We start from the raw sequence: 27943 nt of genomic DNA, 5'->3' as shown, positions 1-27943 counted from the left end.
TGGTAAGCCAACACTATAGCCGCCTCATCAACCCGATCCAATCGAAATATCGCTCCAATCCCATTCTTACCTCGGGGTGGAGTCATGCTGAATAAGCGAAATATCTAAGGGTATATCTGGCGCTCACTCTGCGTGTCCTTAATCCTTGCAGGGGTCGTAGCCAGCGGGGTAAGAGGGAGATCAGGGGATCCTAATCCCCCATCACGATATGTTCGATGCAGTCTTATTATGTGAGTTCCCCTCGAATTGAACCAGTATGTGCTGACGTTTACGCACAGAGCCCATCACTGATTTTTAAGTAGTCCGGGCCATTTGAGGGGGCGCCTCTGTTGTCTTCGGCAGTGTCCTTGCGGGGGGTGGGGGTGGCCTCAGGAAGGCGTCGGTGGCGAGGGCGGAGACGCCGGGGGCTGCGACGCGCCGCCGTTGGACGAGGACTGGAAGATTCCCTTGAGCGGGGCGATTCCCTTGAGGAAGGAGAAGCGGGGCCCGGCGTGGGAGGGCGAGAGGCCGCCCCCGGGGGCAGACTCGCATCTGCTCTCCTTCCGCCCCTTCTCCACCGCCGCCCGCCTGCGCTGATCACCACCTGCCACCGCGAAACAACACACAAGGCCAAAGTGAGAATTCCCTGATCGAAACAATCTCTTCCGTGGTGGGTAGGCCTACCCTCCGTTGTGGACATTGATACACACCGCATTCAGCAAGGGTATGCGGAGCGTATTTTAAAGTATCGGAGGGTAGACGAAGGGTAGGGTTACCCTTCCCTTAATGGAGGGTATACGGATGGTAAGAGGAGTTCCCCGGAATGATAGAAGAAGGGTGTAGATAGTGCTACCCTTCACAGAGTGTGGAGCGAGGGTTGTCGGAGGGTAACTACCCACCACGGTTGAGAGTTTCTTTATTAGGGAAAATTAATGTGCATTTGAAAGATCCATTTTCTCCAACGAGTTGGACCTCGGAACGATGGATAAAATAGCCACTCTCACCCGAAAAAATCTTATCCAATAGGTATATTTATAATTTAGATTCCGGTCGACTGGGCAACCGAATATTAGGAAAACTCGTTTTACGAGTACAATTCTCCACCCATTTGAAGAATAAACTTGAGTTTTCTTCGGTTTATTGGGACATTTCTATTATTAACTATTAGTTTCACTTTTTGGTAGTATGTTCGTATCCTTAACACTCTTCTCGTTTCTGGTCTAACCGCTTATTAAAGTAAATAAAAATAGCTATTTCGTAAAAAAATACTGAGCATGAAAATCAATAATTTCACAGCTAATACAATATAGTAATGTATCATGGTTTTATCATCCATTCAGGGAATTTGTTCCTTGAAATTGCCCTGAAATGTAAAAAAAACTCTAAATTAACCTTTTAGAATAACCCTTTCGGAAAAGCATCAGGTTACCTTTTCCCTTTTACACCTTTAATCATGTTTTAATATTACTCTTTTACACCGAATATGTTGTAAATAAAGCTACTTACGAAAACGTAGAATTTCATCATAGCGAGAAAACTTTGCTTCAAGTAATCGGAATCTTTCTTTTTAATTACACCTTTCATATACACACCTTTCAGTACAAATATCAATACGTTTAAACATAGCACATATGGGTATCTGAAGAATGCCTCCTTAACCTTAAGTTGAAATTCTTTTGTTTATATTCATGTTTAGCCTAATTCTTATTATAATTGTTATTTTTATTGATACACATGTGAATAAATGGTCAACTAAATTTATAATTGTGCCAAATCACAGTGTTTTCCTAATGTAAAAAATTAAAAAAATTTAAAAAAATGTTTGTTTGACATAATTGTCATTACGTATTATCACCTTAAATTCTTGTAATTAGTATGTTATATCTAAATGCGATTATTTATTTTTTTGTTGAAAATATTGTATTGTTTTTTTTCATGATCTTGGCGATTTGCACTGGTTGCATTTGTCTGTAATTATATTTATTTACTTTTTTACTTCTATTTATCTACCAAGTTGGAAATGTAGAAAGTGTAATTTTATTTTCTCATGGGTCCCAGTGCCTACGAAAAAAAAAAAACGACATTATTATAATTATTATACGCTTCACGATAAACGCGAGCGTTGTGGGGGGGGGGGCTCACAGGCTCGGGGCCCTCGACCTGGCCAGACCACCCCTGACTATGATATTCAAGTTGGACGCTTTAAGCCCAGCTGAAGCCACTGACCGTGGTTCTCCTCTATATGAAGCGACGAGTGTTGGAGATGCGGCGTCTGCTCCTGGGCGTGGCGTGCCGCTTCCCGGAACACGGATGCCACGGACTCCCACGAGCCCTCGGCCGCCGACGTCTCGAAGAACGGCGCCTCGTGGCGCTGCGCCAGGCGCCGCCCCTCCCAGGCGCTCACCTGCCTGCAACAAGGGGGAGGTCTGCCATTTGCAACGGTACCTATACCATTGGGGGTCACTCACAGCGATCAGAAGCAGTGGCGAAGCGAGGGGAGGGGGAGTTTGGGGTATAACCCCGCCCCACCCCCCTAGAGCTCAGAGAAATTTTTAAGTTTAATCCATTTTACTTAATAGGGTAGTTTCCTTCATCAAAGAAAACGAAAGGCATTTATTACGATTCGTTACCCACCATTAGTGTATTCATAATATACAAATTATTTGGTTTTAGAAATACCGGTTTAAAAATACCGGAATGGCAAGGGTCAATTTTATCCTCATTTGAAAAAGCCCAGATTGGCGCCCATGCGATTCCACTCCACGTGACGTCACAGGGACCTAGTTTCTATTCGAGTAGATAGGAGTTTTACATCGTCTGAGATTACCAATGCATGCATGAGGCACAGAGCTCAGGGAAACATGCCTTAATAACCACCTATTAAAACTGCCTAAGGTCGGAAAGTTTCCTTCGTTTGATAAGGTATTAATAATCCTTATTTCAGCCCAGCGATACCAGCTAGCAGGCTACTCTGATACCTGCTAGCAGCCTGCATCGTATCAGCGCTCACAGCCTCGCTCCAAGGTCACCTCACTTGCGGCAGCGGGAACCAGAACGACGTCACACGGTAGTTTTCCCGGCTTTCATACTTATCCGTCGCGTTTTCGCGCGCTTGAAAATGTTCACTTTCCATTCAATCGCGAAAAATAGATATCGTCATTTAAAAATCTAAAAGCGTGAAATACGTACTCCAGGAGTACTCTTTCGATTTAGGCAATAAAAAATTAATAGGAAACCACCCTATTGGATCACTATTACTTATATAATAGTGTTAGGATTAGGGATGGACGGATCCAGGATTTTTTTTCGGATACGGATTCGGATCGGATCCTTGATTTTCGGAGCCGGATCTTTCGGGTCGGATATTTTCGGATCCAAATGTATTTTCTAGTGATGGGTCGATTCCAAAATTTTATCGATTCCGATCCCGATTCCGATTCTGACATTTCGATTCCGATTCTACCGATACCGATTCCATCGATTCTGATGCCATAGGCTCCAAGAAAAATATCATTTAATTCCAGGCAACAAGAAAACCACTTTTAAAAATATTACTCTATGAAAGAGTCAGTTGACAAAAGCATCTTTCATATCATTACTATGTAATTAAAATATAATAGGTAGCTAAATTTCAAAACAGAACATACCTGAAAAGTGGTGCTACATGATAGGTATTACTTTAGAATATTGGCACTCATAATATGTCGACAATATATATATATCCAAACTACAAGGGAGAGCCCTGAGTACAGAAATTTTCATAGCTGTTATAAAGATTACCTACTACGTATATGAATCATGTAATATTTGGCCTTTTCAAATTCTCAAGCAGAAAAACCAATTATTCTACATGCTCAGCCAGCAGGTTTTGACGTCTCCATGTTACAGTATTACTGCCTGCAGAAAATTGCCTTTTGCTACACATGTGTGTTATTGAGGCAGTACTTTCCCACCAAAATTGCAAGATTTCGGAGACTTTGGAATTTTCATTAAAAATTATATCAACGATTTTTTTGGATCTTGAATCTTCATGGAATTCAAGTGGACGAAGTGAACAACTATAAAACTAAACTTTAGTTTTGTAGAGCCAAAAAAATGCTATACTTCAAGTCATTAAATCAACATTAAAATCTATTACTTTTTTTAAGTTCAAGAAAGAAACTAAACGCTACAGATGAATATCACATCGGACGGACGCAGTAATAAAAAAGGCTAAAAGAGCCTTGTGGTGTGAAAACTCCCCCTACCCCGCGGCTCACCTCGGCGAAGGTGGAAAGGGAAAAAGGGTATCGGTTGTTGCCTTTCATGGAAACAGTTCATTTTTCTCTCTCGTAAGCATGCTGACTTAATCTCTTCACTTTACTTCAATACCCGAGGCATATTTCTTACGCGTGGGATGATTCCGAAAAATATCCAATCCTTATAGTATTTTCACTCGAGTAATGCGCTAAATTGTCTAGTCGATCTATACATAATCCTTTTTAACATCCTCAGTTTAGTGTTTTAAGTCAACGAAGACGATTATCCATGCTTTAAATGACGATTTTCAAGACTAATGTTTTTAAAAACTTGAAAAATCGGCCTCAGCTACCGAGCCTCAGAGTTCTGCGGCGTGTAGCTCAGCCTTGACGCGCGATTGAAAAATCGCTCTTATTTCCTTCGTCGCAAACTTTTTTTTCAAGATTTCTACTTAGTACTCTTTAGAAATCTCTACTTTATGTTGTGGTTCACATTTTCCGAGCTATATTTTTCGTAAACGAAAGATAATGTCTACTTTACGTCAAATTTCACGTGAAAAACGGGTCGGCCATTTTGCGTTGTAAAACCAGACAGATGAGAGCCAAAATCTTCAAAAGTCATTGAAAGTACAGGCAAAGCACCAGATCAAAGGATTATTGCGTTTTTTATTCCACAAAACTCATACCAACGCAAAACCACTTGGATAAATTCAAAGATTTGTTGAGGAAAAACGATATCTCGCGTGGCATTGAAAAATTGGTCATGTTTGGGCCTCTGTATCTCACTTAAGGTTCGTATTTATGTAAAATGGCATATAAATCAATATTTGGTAATGATTTATGAGTATTTACGCTGAGTTTCAAGTCTCTATCCCCAAAAATGTCATTTTGGACTTTATTCCAGCTTTTTCCGATTTCGGATCAGTGTGCGCGGGGTAGGAAGACGATCGGCCGCCGCGGCTGGCGTAAAGGTATTCGGCGCCCACGTCGACAACTATAGTGTATTCGGCAAGCTGAAACTACCAGGCCAAGGCATTAGAATGACTTATCGGCTTTAAAAACTGCATTATTACATGAGTTCATGATAGCGCTTCCTGTCGGCAGATTGCTGGACCTACTAGCCTCGAAAGCTCTGTAACCTTAACTACTCGACTCGACATTCGTAATGCTACTCGAAACGCTCGAGTCGAGTACCAACTACTCGATTGACTTCAATTTTCGAGTACTCGCACATCCTAAGAAGATATGTGTTTTGTTATTACGATTACGTGGCGCGAAAATTCAAATGACTGTTGGAAACGCGGTCGTATATTTTGTTGTTTGAAGTACTACTGGAATCGGAATCGATTTTTCGCCTTGGCAAGTACTCGTTTTCGATTCCGGTTCTTGGCCGAGAATCGAGGAATCGAAGAATCGAGGAATCGAACCGACCCATCACTAGTATTTTCAAATTCCTTACGCTGAGATTCCCCCGATGATTGTTCAATCTCTTGGGAAGAGTCACACTTTGTGCCAGTCGTATTTTGCCTTTTTTATTTTCCACGGCTGAAATTCTCCTGCGTAACCTCTGCGAGAGCTTTCAAACAAAACGGTTCATGAGTAGGAAAAGAATCGCATGCGACGGCGCATTCGAAGAGAGAATCGGAACTCTTTCCACCCTTATGGAGCGTTGCATTCACTGAAGCTATTATTTAAAATTTCGGATCCAGATCCGATGTCTTCCCCGACTTTGGATCCGATGTATCCGATGAAGGGGAATATCCCCGGATATTTGGATCCGAGGTATCCGATCCGACCATCCCTAGTTAGGATTAATCAAATATCCCTCAGAAAGCCGTAAAACTCGCAATTTTGAACCATTGATCTTAAAATTTTTCTTAGAATTAAAGAAGGCCCCCGCAACTCCTGCTTACCCTGGCGAGTGTGCAATACCCCCAAAACCCCGAAGTAAACCCCCCCCCCCTAGCCTGCTGCACTCTTTTTAGCTGCGCCCCTGATTCAAAGTTTTCTTATCACTTTGATTCTTCAAAATTAAGTGTAATAATGTGCATGCTAGGGCGCATTATTTTAGCATGGAAAATATTGTTTTTAATAAGTAGTGGGATTGTTTCAATTTATTTCATATGTTTGGACATTTTTTACGGATGGATTACCGGGTATCCATCCGCACTAGGGATGCAAGTGCGTGTTATGTTTCGTAAAGGTATATATCTTTTTTTTTCTTCTTTTCTTTTTTCCCTTTTTTCTCCGTATATGCATCTATTGTGCCTTGTTGTCGTGTTTTTTTTACATTATTTTCATTTACAGTATTTCACGCTTTTAGATTTTTAAATGACGATATCTATTTTTCGCGATTAAATGAAAAGTGAAAATTTTCAAGCGCACGAAAACGCGACGGCTAAGTATGAATGCTGGGAAAACTCCCGTGTGACGTCGTTCTGGTTCCCGCTGCCGCAAGTGAGGTGACCTTGGGGCGAGGCTTAGAGCGCTGATACGACGCAGGATCCTAGCAGGTAGCCGAGTACCCTGCTAGCTGGTAGCGCTTGGCTTAAATAAGGATTATTAATACCTTATCAAACGAAGGAAACTTTCCGACCTTAGGCAGTTTTAATAGGTGGTTATTAAGGCATGTTTCCCTGAGCTCTGTGCCTCATGCATGCATTTGTAATCTCAGACGATGTAAAACTCCTATCTACTCGAATAGAAACTAGGTCCCTGTGACGTCACGTGGAGTGGAATCGCATGGGCGCCAATCTGGGCTTTTTCAAATGAGGATAAAATTGACCATTGCCATTCGTCTAAACCATGGTCGGTAGTGGAGTTTTATATGAAAGTGTGAAATTACCATTTGTAGTTTTTTTGTTATATATTTTCCATCTAAAGCGTGAATCACACACCATCATTTGATCCGTCCCTCTGAGTGATCGCTCGAGTGATCATTTTTCTGAATCACACGGTCCCTCCCGTCGTCGCTTTTTGCAGCATTTCCGATAACACCGCTCGTTGTCATAGATACCGCATCACGAAAATATATAGCGTTTTTTAATATAAGACACGGTCTCTGGCGTTACTTTATGGAACTGCTTCATCATAAAATAAAATTACTTTAAAATAAAATGTTCTATTCCACTTTTTATTTTAAATAGTACGACCCGGGTTTCTGCTTATCATGAAAAATAAAACAGCTTTACCCGTCATCAATATTCCTTCCTACCCCTCTATTTTCATATCCCCCCCTCCACCCAAGGTTACCTATTTAAGTGCAAGCCACCCACTGAATTGTACCTGATATTAGCATGATATGCAGAAACCCGGTATGTACTATCTTAAGTAAAGTGTGGAACAGAACAAAGATTAGAACAAAGTATTTTTATTTTATGATATATAGCGTGTTTATTTTTTCCTATGTCTCGTTCCCAAGATTGTCAAACGCGCGCTGCAATCGCTCCATACGGACATGCGTTCTGATTGGCTGATATGGGGTTTTAGTGACGGTTTTAGCGACGGAAAAACTAAGACGAGTGATGAAAAATAGTGATGGGAATCCTCATCATTGGAGTTATCGCGAAAAACAATTGCGCGCGACGATCATTTCCGAGTGTTCACTCGAAAATGACGAAAAAAATGGTCGTGTGATTATAAGGCTTATTCCTAAGGGGCAGGTAAGTATGTCTCTTTAACCCTCTCAGGGACTTGTGTCGTGGCTGGCACTCCCTGAGTGGGGATCGCCCTCACTCCTCTTCAGTGTCACTCGCCTGTATCTTTCGAGGTCCGACTTGTTTCCGACGAGCACCATGGGGGCCGCCTCTCCCTGGTGGCCCGCGATGGCGTCCATGTATCCCGCGGCCGTCTCGAAGCTCTCGGGGTCCGTGATGGAGTAGACGATCAGGTAGGCGTGCGCCCAGCGAAGGTAGCGCTCCGGGTCGGCGCCTCCCTGCCGGCCGAAGGCTCTCGTTAGATTCTCCGATCGGTGGGTATCTTTGTAGGACTTTGTTGGGCGTGGCAGTTGCGGATCCGAGATAGGTACAAAGGGGGATACGGGGGGGGGGGGGGGGGGGGGGGCTCGGTGAGGGGCCTGGGGGGTAACCTCCCAGTAGTAGATTACTAAAGAGATTACTAAAATTTTGAGAATTTCGAAGCTTATGACAACACTTTAAGGTTGTCTCATTACTAATTTTACGAAGAATAAAGTTTGTAAACCAAACATTTATGCTTTGGAACATAGGCTTCCGCAGCGAGATGCGTTGTTGTCGATGGCTTTCGGGAGCAGCTGCGTGTTGCGCTTTGTCATGCAGAGTGCAACACGCAGCTGCATTTCTATAATGCAACACGGGTTTACATTCGTCAACCGAACAAAATTACCATTTTATCTAGTGTAAATTAGACACCCCAGGGGGGAGGGGCAAACCCCCACAGCCCTCTCTGGATCCGTCACTGAGGTTAGGGTAGAGATCACCCCGGACTATGCCACAGGCGTGTGAACTTTACACATTCAGGGTAGTGGGGCCAAATTCCTTTCCCTGGGCCTCGTTGCACTTCGAGGATTTTGATTTGGGGTGTCCAGAAGCTTCCCCTGGGATTAGAATGCGGGACACTTCGATCAGCAGCCAAGTACTCGACCCCTGGACCGAAATTACGAGTTTTGTCAGGGGGAGCAAACCGGTTGGTACCAAAGTTTGCAACTCCCCTCAACTGATCCCCACAACTAAAATATGATACCTCTGTGAGCCATTTTTCGAGATGCAGTAGGTGAAATTACACACCGTATGTTGCTGTTATGATGTTTTATTTACTAAAAACACTTGTTAATAACATTAATATCAATACACAGCAATACACTTATGTAAGACTAATACAATTGATATGTTTATATTGTAACTAGTTGTAAATAAATCTTTATACTGAGTTATTGTAATAAGGTTTATTAAAATGAACAATAAAATCAAGCAATGTTTTAGTGGCATTATAATTTTGAAAAAATTACATAACTTTTTTTTAATAAGCTTATGCCGGCCCCTGAAATCTGTCGCCCGGGGCACGAGCCCCCTCTAATTCACCTTAGTAACGTAGCCTTCATTAAGCACTATGGGTTACCACGCTTTGAAAATGAAATTATTAAGACCGTATCTTGAAAAAAGCTACTTGGAATCAACTTGCTTTTAGTGATTAATTCAAGAGTGCTTGTATCGTACGGATTGACGGACAAGCATCAGACAGAGATCCTCTAGGTGTAGCAACATTATGAATTTTAACATATTCCATTTGTTACAGTCTGAACTTTAAATGCAGTGGCGAAATTTCAGTCTGGAACCATCGAGACATGGACTACTCAGGGGAGCCCTTCGAGGATACAACACACCGGGGCCGGGACCCACTAATTCAACTGATACGCCCGATCACCCGGGGAGGGGTTTGGATGGGAAGGAACAAGGAAAGAGGCGCCGCCGCGATAGGAGCCCGTCGACGCCTCTAGGGTAAGGAAAGGGTTGGGAGGGATGGGACGGGGTAAAATACCTGAACGCTATAGAAGCGGAAAGGGCCCACTAACTAGCATCAGCCATTAATGTGCCAACGATTTTGGAGGATTTTCGTATTAAAGAGAAAAACCCAGCGATCAAATCGTTGGATGCCAAATAGGGATACTGGGTTTTCGAAGGTCCTATTTTTTTATCATTAGGAATTAAATTCCATTTTTAAAGGTTGATGCATATTTTTCCGTCTCAACGTAAGTGATAAAACTATCCATTTTCCCAAGGATATTTCATCTCTTGGGGTTACGCATAATTGATCACAGTATTTAAGGGTCACATTATACTTGGATAGACAACTCTAGGGTGGAAACTGCCTTCTTTGAGGCACTACTGTGTTTTAATCTCTGCTTAAAAATTTACCCTCTTCTGTGGTTGACATTGGTAAATATCCAACTTTTAGGTTCAATGCAATCTTGAAAGAAGATGAAGTTGTTGAAACTTTCGCGGTCCACAAGTTGTCAATTGATAAAAATGTTTGGGTTAACTCGCGTCTGGTTGATTAAAAGTCAACGTTTCCTTCCCTCGGCCTCCTCGGATTTAATGTGACATTCCTGTGGCGTGCCTTCTTTAGGGTCGAGCTCTACCCTTATCAACTAAAGTCAACATTCGGTTTGGAGTGTCGAGTGATTAAATGTCAATAACGTAATCTAGTGGGATATCACATTAGTTATATCCTATTAGTTTTTATCCAAAGCATGGGCGTACCCAGCGAGGGGCAGGAGGGGGCAGCTTACCACATAGAAGCAAAAATCGCAAGTGTCTTTAAGGAAAATAATGTTTTTTCAAGCAAATAATTTTAAAAACTAATAAAGAGCTGTTACAGTATCCTTAAAATGTTGATTTCATTCACCTTTTCCATGCTTAAATCTTACCTACAGCTTGAACAACCACGGCTTGCACCCCCCCTTTAGTTTTGATCCTGGGCATGCCCTTGATACATAGGTTTTATCAATCAACAACATCTTGAAAGAAATTCAGTGGAATATCATGATATGCCAAATAATATTACGCTAATAAGCACATTTGTGTCAAGAAGATTATGAAGAGATTGTCACTGCAGTAGGGAATATTCAAGATAGTGCTTTTTCTGATGGAGTGAAGATAAAATTGAATTCGAGATCGAATCCATTCCTTTCAGCATTGGAGAGGAGTGGTGGCCTAAAAGGTAGGTTAATTGGCTGCTGATCGATGAGTCCCGGATTCAAATCACGGTCGGAGTCTTTTGACAGTCGCAAAAATAAATCCTTGATGTGCGAGGTAGCCAAGAGAAAGAATCTTCTTCCCCCACCCCGAATGTGTGAAATTCATACGTCTGTGGCGTGGCTTGGTTAGGATCGAGCTCAACTCAAGTCAACATTCGGGTTGAAGTTACGAGTGACTGTGTGTCAATTACTCAACATAGTGGGATTTTTAATTTTATCACTCTAGTACAGTAACAAAAGTCACTTTTTTTTAGAAAATTTGAACATCTTTAGCGCACGCACGTATTTTTAACCATAATATTGCGTGGCTGTTTTAGTACCGATAATAATTTTTGTCAAATTAAAAAGAACTTTTTTTAACGCGAATAACCATACCCAAGTTATGAATGAATTTTGGATATCATTTTATATATTTTAATGGAAATGTAGAATCAGTTAAATTATCCTAATCATTGAAGAGATGCTGTGGACACTGAATTAATATGTGTTTAGCAGTTGGAAAACTGCACAAGCATCGAAAGTTCGCAAAATTTAGACCATTACGACTTTCGCCATTGTGTATCACACTGGGATGGATCCCTCAAACCGCATTTACCTCCGGCCGTGACGTAATTTCATTCAGGCGGCGTCGTGTAACAAACTCCGAACTCACCTTATCGCAAGTGTCCATGACGCGAACGCACACCTCCTGGTCTTCGAGCACTTCATATTTGGCATAAGTGTCCTCTGGGAAGAAAAAACAATTTGACTAATTAATATGACGAAGATGTGTATATTATCCCTGGCATATTGGCAGTACCACAACAAATGTCCAGTCACAGAGCAGAGATGCGAGAACCTTCCTATTTTTTGCTACGTACAACCCAAAGCTTTGCGACTTTTCTTTCTAATTTTCAATTGGTTAACTCTGATAATGAATTTACTTAGCGCTGATAGTCAAAATGAAAGGGAGATTGATACCCAGTACCGCATTACTTGAGCTGAGATTATTGTACTTATACTCCCACTTGTCACTGTGCGCATTAAAATTATCTTAGTATAATGGATTCAAGTATTTACTTTGAGCTTAAGGCTGAATCTCACGCCCATTTTTTTAGTGCCACAGAGCGATAGTATCAGCGATAGTCAGATCCGGAGAAAACAGCAGACCTTATTCAGGACCACCTGGATCACTCCGGGGACTGGGCAAACGACTGGAAACTTCCAGTGAATGCTGAGAAATGCGAGCATGTCTGCTTTTCAAGACGTTCAAAAGCCGGTGATGGACCGCAACTATTCTACGGCAACAAATTGATCCCGAAAAGACTATCTGCCCGATATTTGGGTGCCGCTTTGGATAAACGCTTAACTTGGGCAACTCACATCTCTAATACCATAAAGAAAGCCACAACGCTTCCCTTTTTCGTCTCCTACTATCGAAATCTCCGCTGCCCACCAAGACGAAACTTCTGCTGCACATACAACGCCACTATTAAACCGCTCCTCAGCTAGGCCTCGCCCGTTTCGCTACACTCAGCCGCTACGCATCAGAAGAAGATCCAGGCGACGGAGAACGAATTGCTTCGAAAAATAATTGGCGCGCCGTGGTTCATCCAAAATCAAAACATCCGAAAAGATTTAAAAATCACTCCAATCCCAGCTAAACTCAAAACTGCACTGGAAAAATTCTCCCTTTCACTCAATAGAACTGATAGTGCACTTTTAAAAAACCTCTGGGGCTATCAACCTCCACTAAAACCTGAACACCGCCTACCCAAACGTGCCCATCTAATGTAATAATACAATAATAAATTTATTCCAACCATAATTTTAGACAATTAAAAAGTATTACAGGTATTTGATTGGAATGTAGGTGCCCCATTGGGAAAATAACTCGCTTTGGGGCCACCGAGTCCGAGCCACCTTCTCAAAAATAGAGTTCAATTGCACAGAAGAATTCTAGTTGCTGTTTTCGTCGATATAAATACCCAGATATTTTATATGGCTAACCAATTAAATCGAGAAACACTGACCACAAGACAAATAATTAACATTAATACAGTTAGTAAATCTATAATTTATCGAACTGTCAGATTCATCAGTTGGTTAGGCGAATGAAGTTGCTGTGTCGACAGCATAACACAGAATTGCTTCATTGAATATGGAGATATTCCAATAACAAAAATTGAAAAAAATTCTGTTATAGTTACCAGTAAATTTCTATAACTGAGGACATATTTTATGCGCCACGCCTACAAAACCACCCGGCAAATACAAAAAGTAAAAAAAAGAGACAGGGGAAAATACCTCTCTGGCTTTCTATATTCCCTCACCCCCATTCCACTCTTCCCCCTCCCCTTTTCATTCAACCTTTATCACCACCTGACATGAATTCTGGTTGCAGTGTTTATTGATATAAATACCCAGATATTTTACTTGGCTTACTCTTTCAATCAAAATGCACTGGCCACAAGGCAAAGAATTGACATTAAGTCTAAGACATACAGTTTGCGCATCTGTAATATATCAAACTGTCAGATTCACTATTTTTGCACAGAAATATACCCAGCATAACACAGAATTGCTTCACTGAAGTTGGAAATATTCCAAAAAACAAAAATTGAAAATTTTCATATTTATAATTACCAGTAAATATCTATAACTGAGGACATATTTCATGCGTCACGCACACAACCCAGTTAATACAAAACGAAAGAAGAAAATTAAAAAAACAGAGAAAAATGCTCTTGTCACTTGTTCAGAAGATCTGCCGTTGTTTGCACCCATACCTTTAAAATAGCAATTCTTAGGCAACCTTTGCAAGCAGCTGCTTTACATCCTAAATACCAAGAAGCCAATACGGTAGTTTCCTTCATCAAAGAAAACGAAAGGCATTAATTGCGCTTCGTTACCCACCATTACTGTATTCATAATATAAAAACGTACTGTAAACATAATATAATGTAGAAACGTTTCCCCTTCTTACAATTGACGCGGGGAGATCAAAACATTGTTATGCTTTACGTATTGTTGATAGCGTTTTAAAATGCACATTTAAAACACAATGATTTGTGACCCGTTCGTAGGATTTCTGCCCCAATTAACCAAAGAAGAGTCATGGTAATTCTTCAATCATGTTCTCTTCTTGGGGATCTGTCCAAAATTAGCGGCTGACCCGTATTATCCGTTGACTCGAATCGCCGCAGTCTGCTGTAACTACGACGATAGTGGTGGGTTTGGACCTCTGGGATGATGTCGCCCGTGGCACGAGCACCGAAAGAGTGATTTGAATTCCTTAATTTCATTAGTTAATATTGCTTATCTTCTATATTATTTCTACTGTATAGATACCTTTTTCTCAACTTATACGCAACCAAACTCTACAAATGAGGTACCAAAATGTACAAAATTTGTCAGAGAACATGCGACGGCATATCTTACTTCCTAAATGTTGCTATTGTTTCCTAAAATTGGTTTTTAAATAATTAAAAAAACACAAAAAAACGAAAACCGGTAAGTATTCCTGGCGTCAACGGCGCACAAACTGATGCATTCATTTGCAACAATACCTCACATTCTTTAAATAACTTTTATCAAAATTCGGCTGATTCCACATTCAAGTCCCCTGTTGATACGTAAGTATGAGTCATCATGTGCGTTTAACAGAGGATGGTGTAATTACTTCCAATGTTGTGTTTAAAGAGGTCCTATGACCTCAATTTGTACATGAACATTCCAATTAAATGTGTACATAAGACCCTGCCTTTTTTTCTACATTTTATAATTAGAAACGCGCCTATTCCTCTGTGAACCTGCATTGAAAAGAGCGGGGGAAGTCCGATGGGAGCGGGCGCATCACGCTCGTCTTTTATTAAAATTAGCCAGCGGCAGATCAATTATTGGATTTAAAAACTTACTCACCTAGGTATGGGTCGTACTCGTTGATGAATCTCTTCGTGATGTACCTGACGGTGAGCGCTGTAGATAGAAGAAGGAAAAAGAATTAATTTATAATTTAAAAGTGAAAATAATTCTGATGATGGACTGCCCAACTATGGAATTTACTACACGTATGGGGTCACAAATCCAAGGCTCATGGGCCATATGCGGCCCCTGGAGGAGTCAATTGCGGCCCCCGAAAATATCGGTGTATAAAAGTAATGACTTAGAGAATGAAAGCTCTAAATTCTATTTTATGGGACCAACATACCGGCAGAGAAACAAAAATTAAGAATATGCGAAACAATAGTGCGAAATAACTCGCTTTGGAATGTTCCAAAAAACTTCATGATATAGTGACTATCTCGAAGTTGAAACCTAGGGTCGGAATAATGAAGTTTGGTGGAACATCACAAAGTGAGTTATTTCGCACTTTATATATGTGGTTTTCCCAAGTGAAGCCTGAACACTCGATATATTAAAAAAAAAACAATGGTGGAAAGTATGATAATATGTGGGAAGAGAAATTCGACATTTATGATAAAAACATAAAAAGTTTATTCGAGACTGATAGTGATTACGTGAGTAGAAGGTGCAGAAAGAAAAATAAGGAACTTGATAATGTTAGAAAAGACAAAATCATGATGAATTGGAAAATTCCATCAAAATTTTGAAAAACACAAAAAAATGCCATCTTATGATATAAAAGAGTTGTGTGTATAAAACAATTGTAGTTGTGCAATATTAGGCAATGCCGGCGGCTCCGCAAAGGGGGAGGGGGGGCCCCCAAATGTCTCTACGTTCAACGCACCTACTCGATCCCCGACAATACCGAAAAAAATGGTTAACTAGTCCACAATAAAAGCATTCTATGAAATTATAGTGTTGTGGAGTACTCTCCCTAAATAAATTGGTAGATGTTCCCTCAAGATGACATTCAAGCGGCCGCAGCTGTTCGGGTTGCCTCGCCCTCTCAGCCTTGACGACGAGTGAATCGCGACATGTCTTATCCCGCCATCTCCTCTTCTCTAAATATAAATACGGCCGTCACTTGCCGCCTCGAGATGGCCGAGTGGGGGTAGCGGCTCCCCCTATTTTTATTCTAGGGCAGCGGATTGCAAGAGAGGGGAGATTTGGAGGAATGCGAGCAAAAGACTTCCGATTGCACTCCCTTCCCTCTTTCTCTCTCTCTCTACATCGAGAGCGACATATAGCGTGAATAGCGTTTCTCCCGCGGGGAGCTTTACTCAAGCCCAGTCTCACATGGGCGTTATTTAAATGAATGCCCTAAGAGTATGGATCATAATATATTGTAATTTGGATCTAGATTCCGGCAGGTCTTTGAAGAAACATGTGCATTCACCCATTTATTAGGATTTTAGTTAAATAAGACACTGAATTATATCCACGCGTTTCGCTGTAACTACATTTAAAAAAATTATCGTAGCGTCGCGTCGTGCGAAAATAAATTCAGTAGAAATATTTCGATGCCTTATTATAAATAAAATTATTAACTTCCACAACATCGTGCCACATATCATACCAGATACATGAATCGTAAATTTAACAAAAGTGACCAAGGTAAAAAATGAGATTGACTGTTACGAAACAAATGCGGTAGTCAACGATGAAGGAAGAGAAAAACGTCAAACGCGACGGAAAATGAAGAAGAGGAATATTATAAAATAACACTCGTTATGAAATGCTTGGAAAAAATGAATGCTGTCACCGAAATGGATTTTTTGTAGTCTTTTAATTTGAGCCTCCAATCGTTATAAAATCCCTTTCGGCGTGGATTTAAAGCATAGTTATATTTCGCAGCACATAAGTAAATAGAAAACAACTAATCATAACGAAGTCTGTCAAAATATCAAGAAATATCATATTTTTACAATATGTGTCCAAGAAATAACCATGTGATTCACATGCATTTAAGATAATGCGGACTTTTTTCCGACATTTTTTGGGACCGCAGGCGGCCGTGTCCGCGTTCTTTTAACAATCGATAAAGAAATACTATTCAAAGATTGAGACCTGCCGTTTACTCCTAATGGTAAAGGAAACCGTATTCATTGTATACTGAGTGAAACATTTTGCAAACAACACAGTACACATACAACACAGACAAATGCGCAAAATCATTATTCCGTTTTGGGGAATATTGGTTTACTGGTAGAGCTTCTGTGCGGGCCTTTAGCGCGGGCATTAATGAAGAGACGGGCGAAATTATCATTATCCCTGACGAGGTCCCCGGCTGAAGTTAAGAAAAATTGCCCCTTCTTACTATTGACGCGGGGAGATCAAAACATTGTTATGTTTTACATATTGTTGAAAGCGTTTTAAAATACACATTCTCTAGTAAGTGTTTGACAAAGACAATGATTTGTGACTCGTGTGTAGGCTTTTTACCCCCATTAACCAAAGAAGGGTCATGGTAATTTTTCAATCAGGTTCTCTTTTAGGGTATCTGTCCAAAATTAGCGGCTGGCCTGTGTTATCCGGTGAATCGAATCACCGCAGTCTCAGCGGTATCTATGGCTGCCCTGTGATTCCTCTGATTTTTTTTGGGGAGGAAACAGCAAATTTTGCTAATGACTGCTTTTGCGTCTCGGAAAATTCAGTGTTATTTAACGTTGTAACTTATTTCCAATTCATCTACCGAATTATCTTATCAAGTTACGACTTCGGGTGTGAGTGAACGAGGCCAATGTACTGCATCGACCGACTTCCAAAAACACAGCTCTTCGTAGCAAGATTTTTCTCTGAGCAATGTGTTCCATAAGAGTGTAGCATCCAGTGGTGTAGCCAGGAAATTCGTTCGGGTCCTCAAGCAGGGGCAAAATATTTGAAAAACAGGGTACTGAGTCGAGGGTTTTAAACAAATTTCCACAATTTTCATACTCGAAAAACCTTCATTTTTCAACGAAGTCTTTCGTAAATTCATGGTCTTTCAATTTTTTGTTTTCTTTCATGATGAAGCAAAGTAATTGTTTTTATATATTCTGTCCGGACTCCCCGGATACGCCACTGATAGCGTCTAATGATTTGACTCCTCACTTCTGTACTACTACTTTCTTTTTGTAGAGAGCCCTCCTCTCGCCTGTGCTATTCCTAATTATTTATTGATTCGTCCCTCGTTGGTAAGCCTTCAAAAATGCAAAACTTCCGGAAGGAATTTTACCTAGATGACGATGAGACCCAATTCGGTGGGGGAGAGGGGTGTTCGGCATAGCTACCTACGTCCCCCTTTCCTCGCTAAGGCCACTGGAAACCACCCCGAAATCATAACTATAAAAATCACTTCTGCCCGAAGACAGCTTCGTAAATTGAGCCGGAATCGTTGTCCTCTGGAGTCAACCCACTCAACGAGAACTCGGAAGATAGGAACTCTCTCTGCATCTGGACTGCGTCACGGATGTCTTCGCTGAGACCGTAAGATTCTCTGGTAGTGATCACCAAGCACTGCTCTCGAGAGGCCTTTTTCATAATCCGTAGATTATTTTTCTGCGTTCTCGGATCTAAAAATATTTCTACACTTCTCTAAAAGTTGGTAACATCGATTTGTTTAACGCCGACGAGGCGTCAAATAAGAGACAAGTCGTCCCTTTTACGCATCCTTTTTTACCTTCCACCATCTTCCGATTTATATTATCAAAGATGAACGCCCTCCTAGCTGCACACGTGGGATGCATTTTGCTGTATTCGAGGCGTGGGAGGGGGTGAAGCAAGCGGGGAGGGGAAGGGATCGGCCTACCGCTCTTGTATCCGCCACGCTGCGTGGGCGTTGGAATATTTTCTTACCAGGCATATTAATGATAAGTGAAAAATTTCAAGCGCGCGAAAACGCGGCGGCTAAGTATGAATGCCGGGAAAACTCCGTGTGACGTCGTTCTGGTTCCCTCTGCCGCAAGTTAGGTGGCCTTGGGGCGAGGCTTTGAGCGCTGATACGACGCAGGATGCTAGCAGGTAGCATAGTACCATGCTAGCTGGTAGCTCTTGGCTTAAAAACGGATTATTAATACCCAATCAAACGAAGATAACTTTCCGACCTTAGCCAGTTTTAATAGGAGATTATTAAGACATGTTTCCCTGAGCTCTGTGCCTCATGCATGCATTGGTAATCTCAGACGACGTAAAACTCCTATTCACTCGTATAGAAACTAGGTTCCTGTGACGTCACGTGGAGTGGCATCGCATGGGCGCCAATCTGGTCTTTTTCAAATGCAGTTAAAACTGACCATTGCCATTCGTCTAAACTGGGATTTCTAAAAGCAAATAATTTGTATATTATGAATACACTAATGATGGGTAACGCATCGCAATCAATGCCTTTCGTTTTCTTTGATGATGGAAACTACCCTATTCGCCCGTCTTCAAGCCATCACGGCAACGTTCTCCTCAGCCTTCCTCGAGTGAGTGTGTATACCACATGTCCATCTCTTATCTGTTCTGTTTGAAATAGCGTTCATTTGTTCCAATCCTCGATTTTTTTCTCCACGCGAAGCAGCTGCAGCAGGAGCGGCGCGAAAGACGCACGAAAAACAGAAGCAGAAGAAAACGCTTTCTTCGAGCGAAGCGCTTTCCGTCTTTCAGCAGTTCGAGAGGAAACCGACTGAAATGAATAGATCAAGTCACGGCAAATAGGCTAGCTCAATTATAGACATGAAGTCGGATTCAATCTGTAAACGAGTTTTTTGGTGTCCGCAATACGCACCTATTTCACCAATTTCCGAAACATTCCGTTTTGCGACTGTGAAGATATTTAGCAACGTTTTTCCAAGAGTCGTCTTTTCGTTGATCCAGTGAAATATTTTGGCAGTACATCAACGTATTTCTTCAGAATGACCAGAAGCCATAAAGCCACACTGACAACACTGCGAGAGGTAAAGAGTAAAGCCTATTATGTTGTTCAATCACTACGAATGACCTTGGTAGAATGGATGAAACATCAGGGGAAGCAAATTTTGGGATGAAGGACGGTGAGAATTATCTATACAATGCCACCTCCCATGGGCGTACCCAGCGGGGGGCAGCTTCCCCCCCCTCTTGGAAGCAAAAGTAAATTTAGATAAAAACGAAAGTTTTTAACAAATTCTCTTTAAATCCAAGAAAAGTGATATTAGTATAAAATATGAAATTAAAATAAAAACTTTTTTTCGGGGGAATTAATTTTAAAAACTAATAAAGCGTTGTTCTAATTTTCTTGAAATTTTGGTTTCCATTAGCTTTTCTGTGATGCTACTTGAACCACCCCGGCTTGCCCCCATCTAGTTTTTTTCCTGGGCACGTCCTTTCCTGTTTGCTTTTATGATACTTGCATGCGCTATTTAAAAACAATCGTCGTCCATATCGAATTTCCGTTTCGAACTCCTCCGTGAATGGGCTTATTTCAACTGTATTCATAAATGAAATAGTTAGTGGATATATCCTCCTGAGGTAACAGTATTTGCCTTTCGGTTTTACCACTCTCCAGCTGTATTGTTCGCAGCATATCTGTGCCTGCATCACACTGTTTGAACCAGGAGACAATGGACTTCATTGGAGAGATCCTTCCTGGTAGACCTCCTGTCGACCCAATGGCTTTGCTGGGAACAAATTTCAAAGCGTGCGCAAAACACGGAAAATTCTTTTCGTGTCACATACACCTTTTACAGTGTTTGCTCCATTTCCAGTGACAATGGCTGTCACTTTTTCATGACCAATGTTCCATTGTTCACTAACACTCAATAGCACCCAGGATAAATATTCTGAAGTGTGACTTTCTTTCAATCTCTATACACCTATTGTTGCATATACAATTTAAGTAGTGTACTGTTATGCCTTATTAGGTATTTGTGTACTGTCCACTCCACATGCCTATTGGCATTGCGATATTTTCGTAGAAGCTAAGAGCTCTTCTGTACATCAATGCCATGCATTCAAATTTTTCATCTATCATCATGATTTTTGTTCTGTTGGGAATCGAATATAGTGACACGGTAACTTACATAAGATATCCTTCATTCTCTGCATAAGATAAGGGTAAAAGGTCTTTGTAGATGATATAAGTTACGGCGTTGGTAATTTTCCCATTTTTTACTACCACCGTCTAGTTAAACAGAAGAATAGGTGTCTTCTAATAATTTCTATGGAAATTAACATATCAGGCATTGAAATTTGAAAAATTATTTTGCATCTTGAGTAGATGACAAGGTTATTTACAGAAAAAATAAGTCATAATATATTAGTTGAATTGTGTAAAAATTTAATAGTTGAGTCATGGAGGGGCCGGTAAAAAAATCACTTTAGTGCTAGAAGTTTTTAATGATGAGGATGAAAATCATCTATGGATAGTATTTAATAATTTTTAGACAAATGAATACTAAGGTTTACTAGAATATGAATTTGTTATGCAATCTATATACCTGAATAGGATTGGATTTACTTGAATGACCATTTAATTTGCTTTTGATGTGCTTGAGTATCAGATAAAGAGGACATTTCAATAGTTTATGGAGTCCTCCCTCGAACAAAAGCATTTTTGATGGTGCACTCCATAGGTTTCTCCACTTGCTTACAAAAATAATTTCATCTATGAGTCAAAGCTCCTGCTCTCAAGTTCCTGGCCTGTGAGAGACGATTGGATTTAAAAGTATACTAGAATACAATGGGGAACATACATATTTTTTCAAAAGTATAAATACTTACTAAAGTATACATAAGTACTAGAATAAGTAGGACCCTACCTCAAATGAACTCGATGAAAACCTTATTTACATATGCAATGGATATCATCTGCTGCTTGGGGGATGCAAACGACAGGCAGTAAATTGCGTTTTCCAGGTCTTAGTAAAAGAGACGGGTACAGGACCAGGGTGGGAACGGCCTCGGCGGGAGTGAGGGGGGGGAGAAGTTCCAATAGAGTGGTTTCCTATAATTTTTTTATTGTGTAAATCGAAAGATTATTACACCTGGGGTACGTATTTCACGCTTTTAGATTTTTTAATGACGGTATCTATTTTTCACGATTAAATGAAAAGTGAACATTTTCAAGCGCGCGAGAACGCAACGGCTAAGTATGAATGCTGGGAAAACACCGTGTGACGTCATTTTGGTTCCCGCTGTCGCCGTGTGAGCGGGCGAGGCTTTGAACGCTGATACGATGCAGGCTGCTAGCAGGTAGCAGATTTGGCTATTTTCTAGCGTCTGGGGGGGCACGTGCCCCCGTCCCCCATCCCTTAATACGCCTAAGTGACCAATTATTAGGGATGAGTGGAGTGCAAAGGGGTATATTTGACTTACGGAGCTAATGCAAACAAATGGTGGCCACGAAAATGACTTCATCACCTCGAACATAATTGCAGATTTTTATGCGACTTTTTTTTGGCAAAATTAAGCACTTTTTTCTCCGCTCTAGTCATGGAAATGGAAGGATAAAAAAAAACCATCGTCGTTCATTTCACAATTTCGTAGTAATGCTCTTGGTGTGAAAAGGATGAAAAATCCGAACCTAAGTGCATTCCATAATATAATATCGCGAATGAAAGGAGTAGATTTGAAAGTCCAAAAGCTTCGTTCAAAATTATGATAATTATAAAAGCGTAAAAACACTTATATAAGATGTGTTTAATTTCGGTTTAAATCATTCAAGCGGTTATTGAACGATGCCGTACATATTGTACTTGAAAATGATAATATAAAATTGCTGTAAAAATATGGTAGGTCATCTATAACTTTCCCCTGAGACCATTTCAACTGCTCCTTGAAAAATGTGGGACTATTCCAAACCCTTCAACTGCTTGGAGATCGCCCAAAAAAGAAACCGTCACCACGCTTTTTAGTAGTCGAGCGGCACTTCATTGAAAAGATACCGCCGACCTCGAAGAAGCCTCAAAGGAGATGGGAAGTGCGTTCTCCTTGCCATCAAAAATCATTGCCATGGAAAAGGAGTGATGCTATTATTGCCTACTGGAGACGGCCAATGTCGTTCTTTGCATAGATTCGATCTTTATGAATCAATTCTCTTGGGTGATTCGAGCAATTGATTCTGTCACTTCTGCATTTTGATTCTCGGTGAATCATTGAATGGAAAGAATTGCAGACTCACTAATAAGCGAGAGCGACTCACTCTTTTCTCAACAGAGACATTCAGACAATAAATAATCATGGTATTCTGATAACTGGAATAAACGATGGCCATAATTAACTGGGTAACCGTTTCTTTGAAGAAATTAAGAAGTTGGGTAAAATAAAGGAAGAATCTGAAATGGATTCCTGGGTCCTGTTAAAGATATCTTTTGACGGTAGTTTATCATACTTGTAGTAAACCTCGGAAGTTTGATTGGCGAGACTGCATATTTCAAAGCCAATACAATTAAATAAGAGTATAACAGTGTATCGTCTAGTCCACCGAGTAAACATCACTTTCTGAGTAAACCGGCAGTCGCAATGATCGAGTTGACGAAAACAGAAGTACAACTGATTGACTATCGATTTGTATTTGCTCAACGAATCATGAGTCTTTTGATTAACTCGATGATTCAATCATTGAGAACGGAACGATCGTGAATGACCCGTCATTGCTGACTCCTTGATCCCAGAACGCGATGTGTGTCTGTTTTTAGAGGATTGTTTTTAAAAAAATGCGTCACACTAATTTCGGAACAAAGATACAAATTCAGGAGTGATAAATGTGACGTAACGATGGTTTAAATTTCATCAATCCCATAATAGTTTTGGGCTGCTGAATCTGAATATGAGGTTTTTCAACAAAGTTTCGTGACGCAATATTACAAAAAATGACCAAAAACTGTTTCTTTTGGAATAAATTTTCGGTTCAAAATTAAGGTGCATAAAATTTTTAACAAATTTTATCCCTACGACTTTTTCCCAAAAACCCGTTTGAACTCCAATGTCTTTTGAAAATTGGCATTTTTTACTTGTCTCTGCAAAAAAACAGTTTCCCCGCAAATAATTAAACAATCCTTCGATTTTTGTATTTTAGTAGAAAATTATTGATTCCTAGTTTCTGTTTTTCGGCGATGATTGCAAATATATCCTTCAATGTCCAATAATTTTTCAAAGGACTCATTTCCTCTTTTTAGAAAACTAGATATCCTCCCTTGGAGGCATCTCTTCATTTATAAATTCTTTAGAGCTTTCTATAACTGTAGCGGTGAAAAGACCAAGCCACAAACTTATTACATCAGATCTTGGAAAAAAGTTGATATACTTAGGCCAATGACTTAAATTTATCGACAGTCATATCAATATTTGGGGCCAAAATTATTTATTATGTTGCCAATCAGTGTAGTAAAGAAGGGGAAAAGATGGGGATTTACATCCGCTGTTAAAATATTGCTTATGCGCTATGAGGATGTAGAGTTTTTGCTAAGAAAGGTAGCATAAAATGTTCTCAATACAAGGTATATTGTACGCATGCATATAATTGTTATGCGTTTCTAAAAGCAATTTAGTTACCACGTGTATTAGTATTGTGTGCATGTACATTACTGGTAGGTATATCACAATTGAATGCAAACGATAAGAAAAAAATCACTGAATTCACTGATAGCTGCATTCATTGATAGCAATAGTCCTGTATAAACTGTGATTGATGGTGGTCCCAAAACAATTTCACAAGGGGTACCTTTATATTCTGAAATGGTTTTTTGTTGTAATATAATTGCATAATAATGGAATAAATTTATATTATTTTTATAAAAAATACAAATTTCACATTTATAAATTTGTATAAAGTCGAACAGTTAATCATTTTTCCAACTGCCAAGAGTACGAAAAGCTTCTATTCATTCGACAATATATTCGGGTGTTATCTTATACGTACATTCTTATCGTCAAATGTTTGAAAAGCCTTAAGAAAGTTGGGGGTAGGGGTGGCTTGTTGAAACCTTAATTACGAATTAATTGTCAAAAATTAGCGGAAACTTGTTTTTAAGTCCAAATTTCAATCTATACTTATAATTTTGTCTACAAAACTCGAGTGTCGGATTAAGCAGCTCAAAATTCATAAAGAATAGATAAATGAAAACAACCCCAAACTTTCCTCTGAAAAGTACATCGTGGCTAAACTTAAAGTAATTATTTTTAATGCAAGAAGTCAACAAACAGCTGTGGAATGCATTTTATTTTCAAATTTAGGAATGAAACGGAGGCATTTATTTCTGATTTTTGGTAGAGATACGCAATAGAAGAAATTTTTAGAATATAAAAACCTTTAGAAAGGCAGAGGCATTTAAATTTTATCTCCGATTTGAAGAGCTAATATTGCCAAAAATTCAAAGCTAAACTTTCTTTACTATGGAGATCCTTAATGAGTATTGTACAAAACTACTCAGCAATTTTTTTTATTATCATTATATTATTTATCCTTACTATGAGCTTCCGTTATTGGTATCTAAGAAATCGTATCTTCACAAAAATATTCCTACTGGGGAAAAAATTTAGCCTGCCCCGAGATGTGCGCGGCCAGCAAACTTATTACTTCTTACTGTTGATTAACATTGCTAACTATTATATTTACCCTATTTTTTGTTTTCTGACCTACCGTTTTACTCTTCAACATTTTATTTGCTCAATTGTATCCATCATGCTGCGTGAGATGAGATGAATTACTCAGGCTTGAATAACTGCTAGAATGACGATTTTTCCAAATGGCACATAAAAATTTCAGCGATCTCTTCTTACATGAAAATGAAATCAATATAGACGGCGATGGCACAAAAGAGCGTGCTCCCATCTTAGTGACTACCCTTGACATTTTAAGACATGATTTCCACGTTTTTGATGGAAAATGCCTCTATTTGGCGTCATTTATCGCATGAAAAGCGTTTAATGAGGTGGTGTGTCGCGGGTTGCCTACAGTACAAATAATAATATTTTTTTCCGGGGACACGATAAAATGTCATTTTCTCGGTAGTTAAAAGACATATAGCCGACGTATTTGGTCTAAAATATCGATTAAAGTCCAAAGTTATACTCCATTGCAAAAAAATGAATGATTGCTCAAACCAAACTTAAATTATTTACATTTTTTAACATTTTTTGTCAAAAATTTCGAAATTTCAAGTCAAAATGGCGAATAGATGTTATAAAACTATTTGGAAAAAAATCATATTTGTAATACCCATCCGGGTACGCAACTTTTGCCGACTATTACGATTTGCTCCTAAAAAAAATTGGCAAAACGAGGTACCCTAATGTGTATTCACCCTCTGCAAAACACCATTGCTGTGGCTCGCAGGGTATTATGTAGATTAGATTTAGGGACCATGGTTACGTCATTCCCGTTGTCCGTGCATTGGGTGTATTCAAGGATGTTGTGGATATCTGGAGGCGCTGTTTCCGAGTTTTTATAGTGGTCAAATTTCCGCCATCTTGGTTTGACAATATTTGGACTTAGTCTGATTTTTGATGTGGATAAGTTTTGTCCTGAAAATGAACTACATTTAGTGAAAAATGCTGCCATAATCACCAGTACATAGCCAGTGATTGTAATCGCATTTTCCTCATCATTCGCGATACTTCTGTTAAAGTATAAACTCAGTCTCTTAGCCACTTTACTGGTGGGGATATCGTTGAAAGCATACGTTATTTCTGCAATCGCTTAAATACCACTATAAGTGCAGGTAAAAGACTAGTTTACTCTCGTAAATTTTATTTTCGGCCGAGCTGGTTGAAGAACGTAACCGTGGTGATTGATAATAATTTTTCCCTGAGAAAAGATGTTTCAGGCATAACTCCCCGATGCCTACTAATGAAGTAAGAAAAAAGGTTTTCATATCGTGCGTTCCATAGGTTATTTTAATGTATATTAATGAGTTACGACCAAAAATTTCACCAAATAGAAAGCATTGACCCTTATGGGATTGTGAGTGTTTTGGTCAAAGTGTGCGTGGCTTGTCCTACCCCAGCACCCCCATTCCGGCAACACTTCGCTCCACGCTCGAAACCAGTAGTAGTAACCTCCACATATTTACAACCTCCTTGGGTGCAGGGGTGCAGCTAGGAATTATGGCTGGGGGGGGGGGGGGGGGTTAGGTGCAACGGGTGCAACTAATACCGGTGTGTGTGGGGGTATGGAATACCCACCAGGATAAGCGGTAGGTGCGAGATTAATAAATTGAGGAATTTATAAGATAAATGGTTCAAATTGGTGAGTTTTACGGCTTTCTGAGGAATATTTTATTAACCTTTACACTATTCTATTAGTAATATCCAATAAGTGTGGTTTTGGCTTCTAAGATGGAAATAGTGCAAAAAAAAAGCACGCCAAAAACAAGGAAAAACAGCAAAGCTTTCACCTTCAATTCATCGTGGCTAAAATATATATCCAATATATCCAAATATCCAATAATATCCAATTAAGTAAAATGAATTAAACTTAAAATTTCTCTGAGCTCTCGGGGGGTTTTATCCCCCAAACCCCCCCCCCCCCCTCGCTGCGCAACTGCTTGGGTGCATCCCATAATACTGAAGAGGTGGAAATGTTCGCACTGGAGCAGTGCACGGAAGATACGGGCCCAAGGCAATGTGAGTGAGTCTCCCCCGAGTCGCGGTTTTGAATTTCCTCCGAGGTGAGCCGGAGAGTGACCGCTGCGCGTGTCCCGTGTCGCCCTTGCGTCCGTGACGACTCGAGGCGCGTGGCGCGCTTTTGCCCAGACCCCGTGACGTCACCCTCCCGTAACCATGCCGCCTACTACCGGCGGAAACGGGTAAAATCACGATTAACGCGGGGAAGGAATTTGGAACTCTAACATACTGTAAGTAAAAAATTGGAAAGTTTTCACCTATCATTTAATTCACACGACCTGCGATAGTAATTCCACATCTGCATAATATCCTTCGAGCAACCTGAAGGGTGAAGTATCTAAGGTTTTCCCGGCGAATATACTGGAAGAAGAGTTCTCGGGTTTCCTGCCGGGTTTTTCCAAGGGTTTGTCAGCACCAATGTTTTGAGGGCGAAGTCTTTTTCCGCAATTAAGGATGCAAGACAACCCCCACATGCACACCACACGGTCATAAAAAATTTTTACACTTGATAACAAAAAATACGTGCGAATTCACGCAAAGGCAA

General features: G+C 40.2%; 1 protein-coding gene across 1 annotated transcript in view; it reads right to left on the bottom strand.

Annotated features, from left to right (window-relative positions):
- Positions 1-307: 307 nt before the first annotated feature.
- LOC124158002 (ras-like protein family member 12) overlaps positions 308-27943 on the bottom strand; it is a 35635-nt gene continuing 7999 nt past the window's right edge. The window contains exons 2-6 of the mRNA XM_046533142.1: positions 14851-14907; positions 11603-11676; positions 7973-8151; positions 2206-2387; positions 308-583 (exon numbers count right to left, since the gene is read on the bottom strand). Coding sequence (XP_046389098.1) covers positions 369-583; positions 2206-2387; positions 7973-8151; positions 11603-11676; positions 14851-14907 — 707 coding nt within the window. The 3' untranslated portion in view covers positions 308-368. The remainder of the gene's footprint in view (positions 584-2205; positions 2388-7972; positions 8152-11602; positions 11677-14850; positions 14908-27943) is intronic.

This window comes from Ischnura elegans, chromosome 4 (genome assembly GCF_921293095.1).
Source record: "Ischnura elegans chromosome 4, ioIscEleg1.1, whole genome shotgun sequence".
Classification (NCBI taxonomy): Eukaryota; Metazoa; Arthropoda; class Insecta; order Odonata; family Coenagrionidae; genus Ischnura; species Ischnura elegans.
This window is presented reverse-complemented; position numbering and strand designations above follow the sequence as displayed.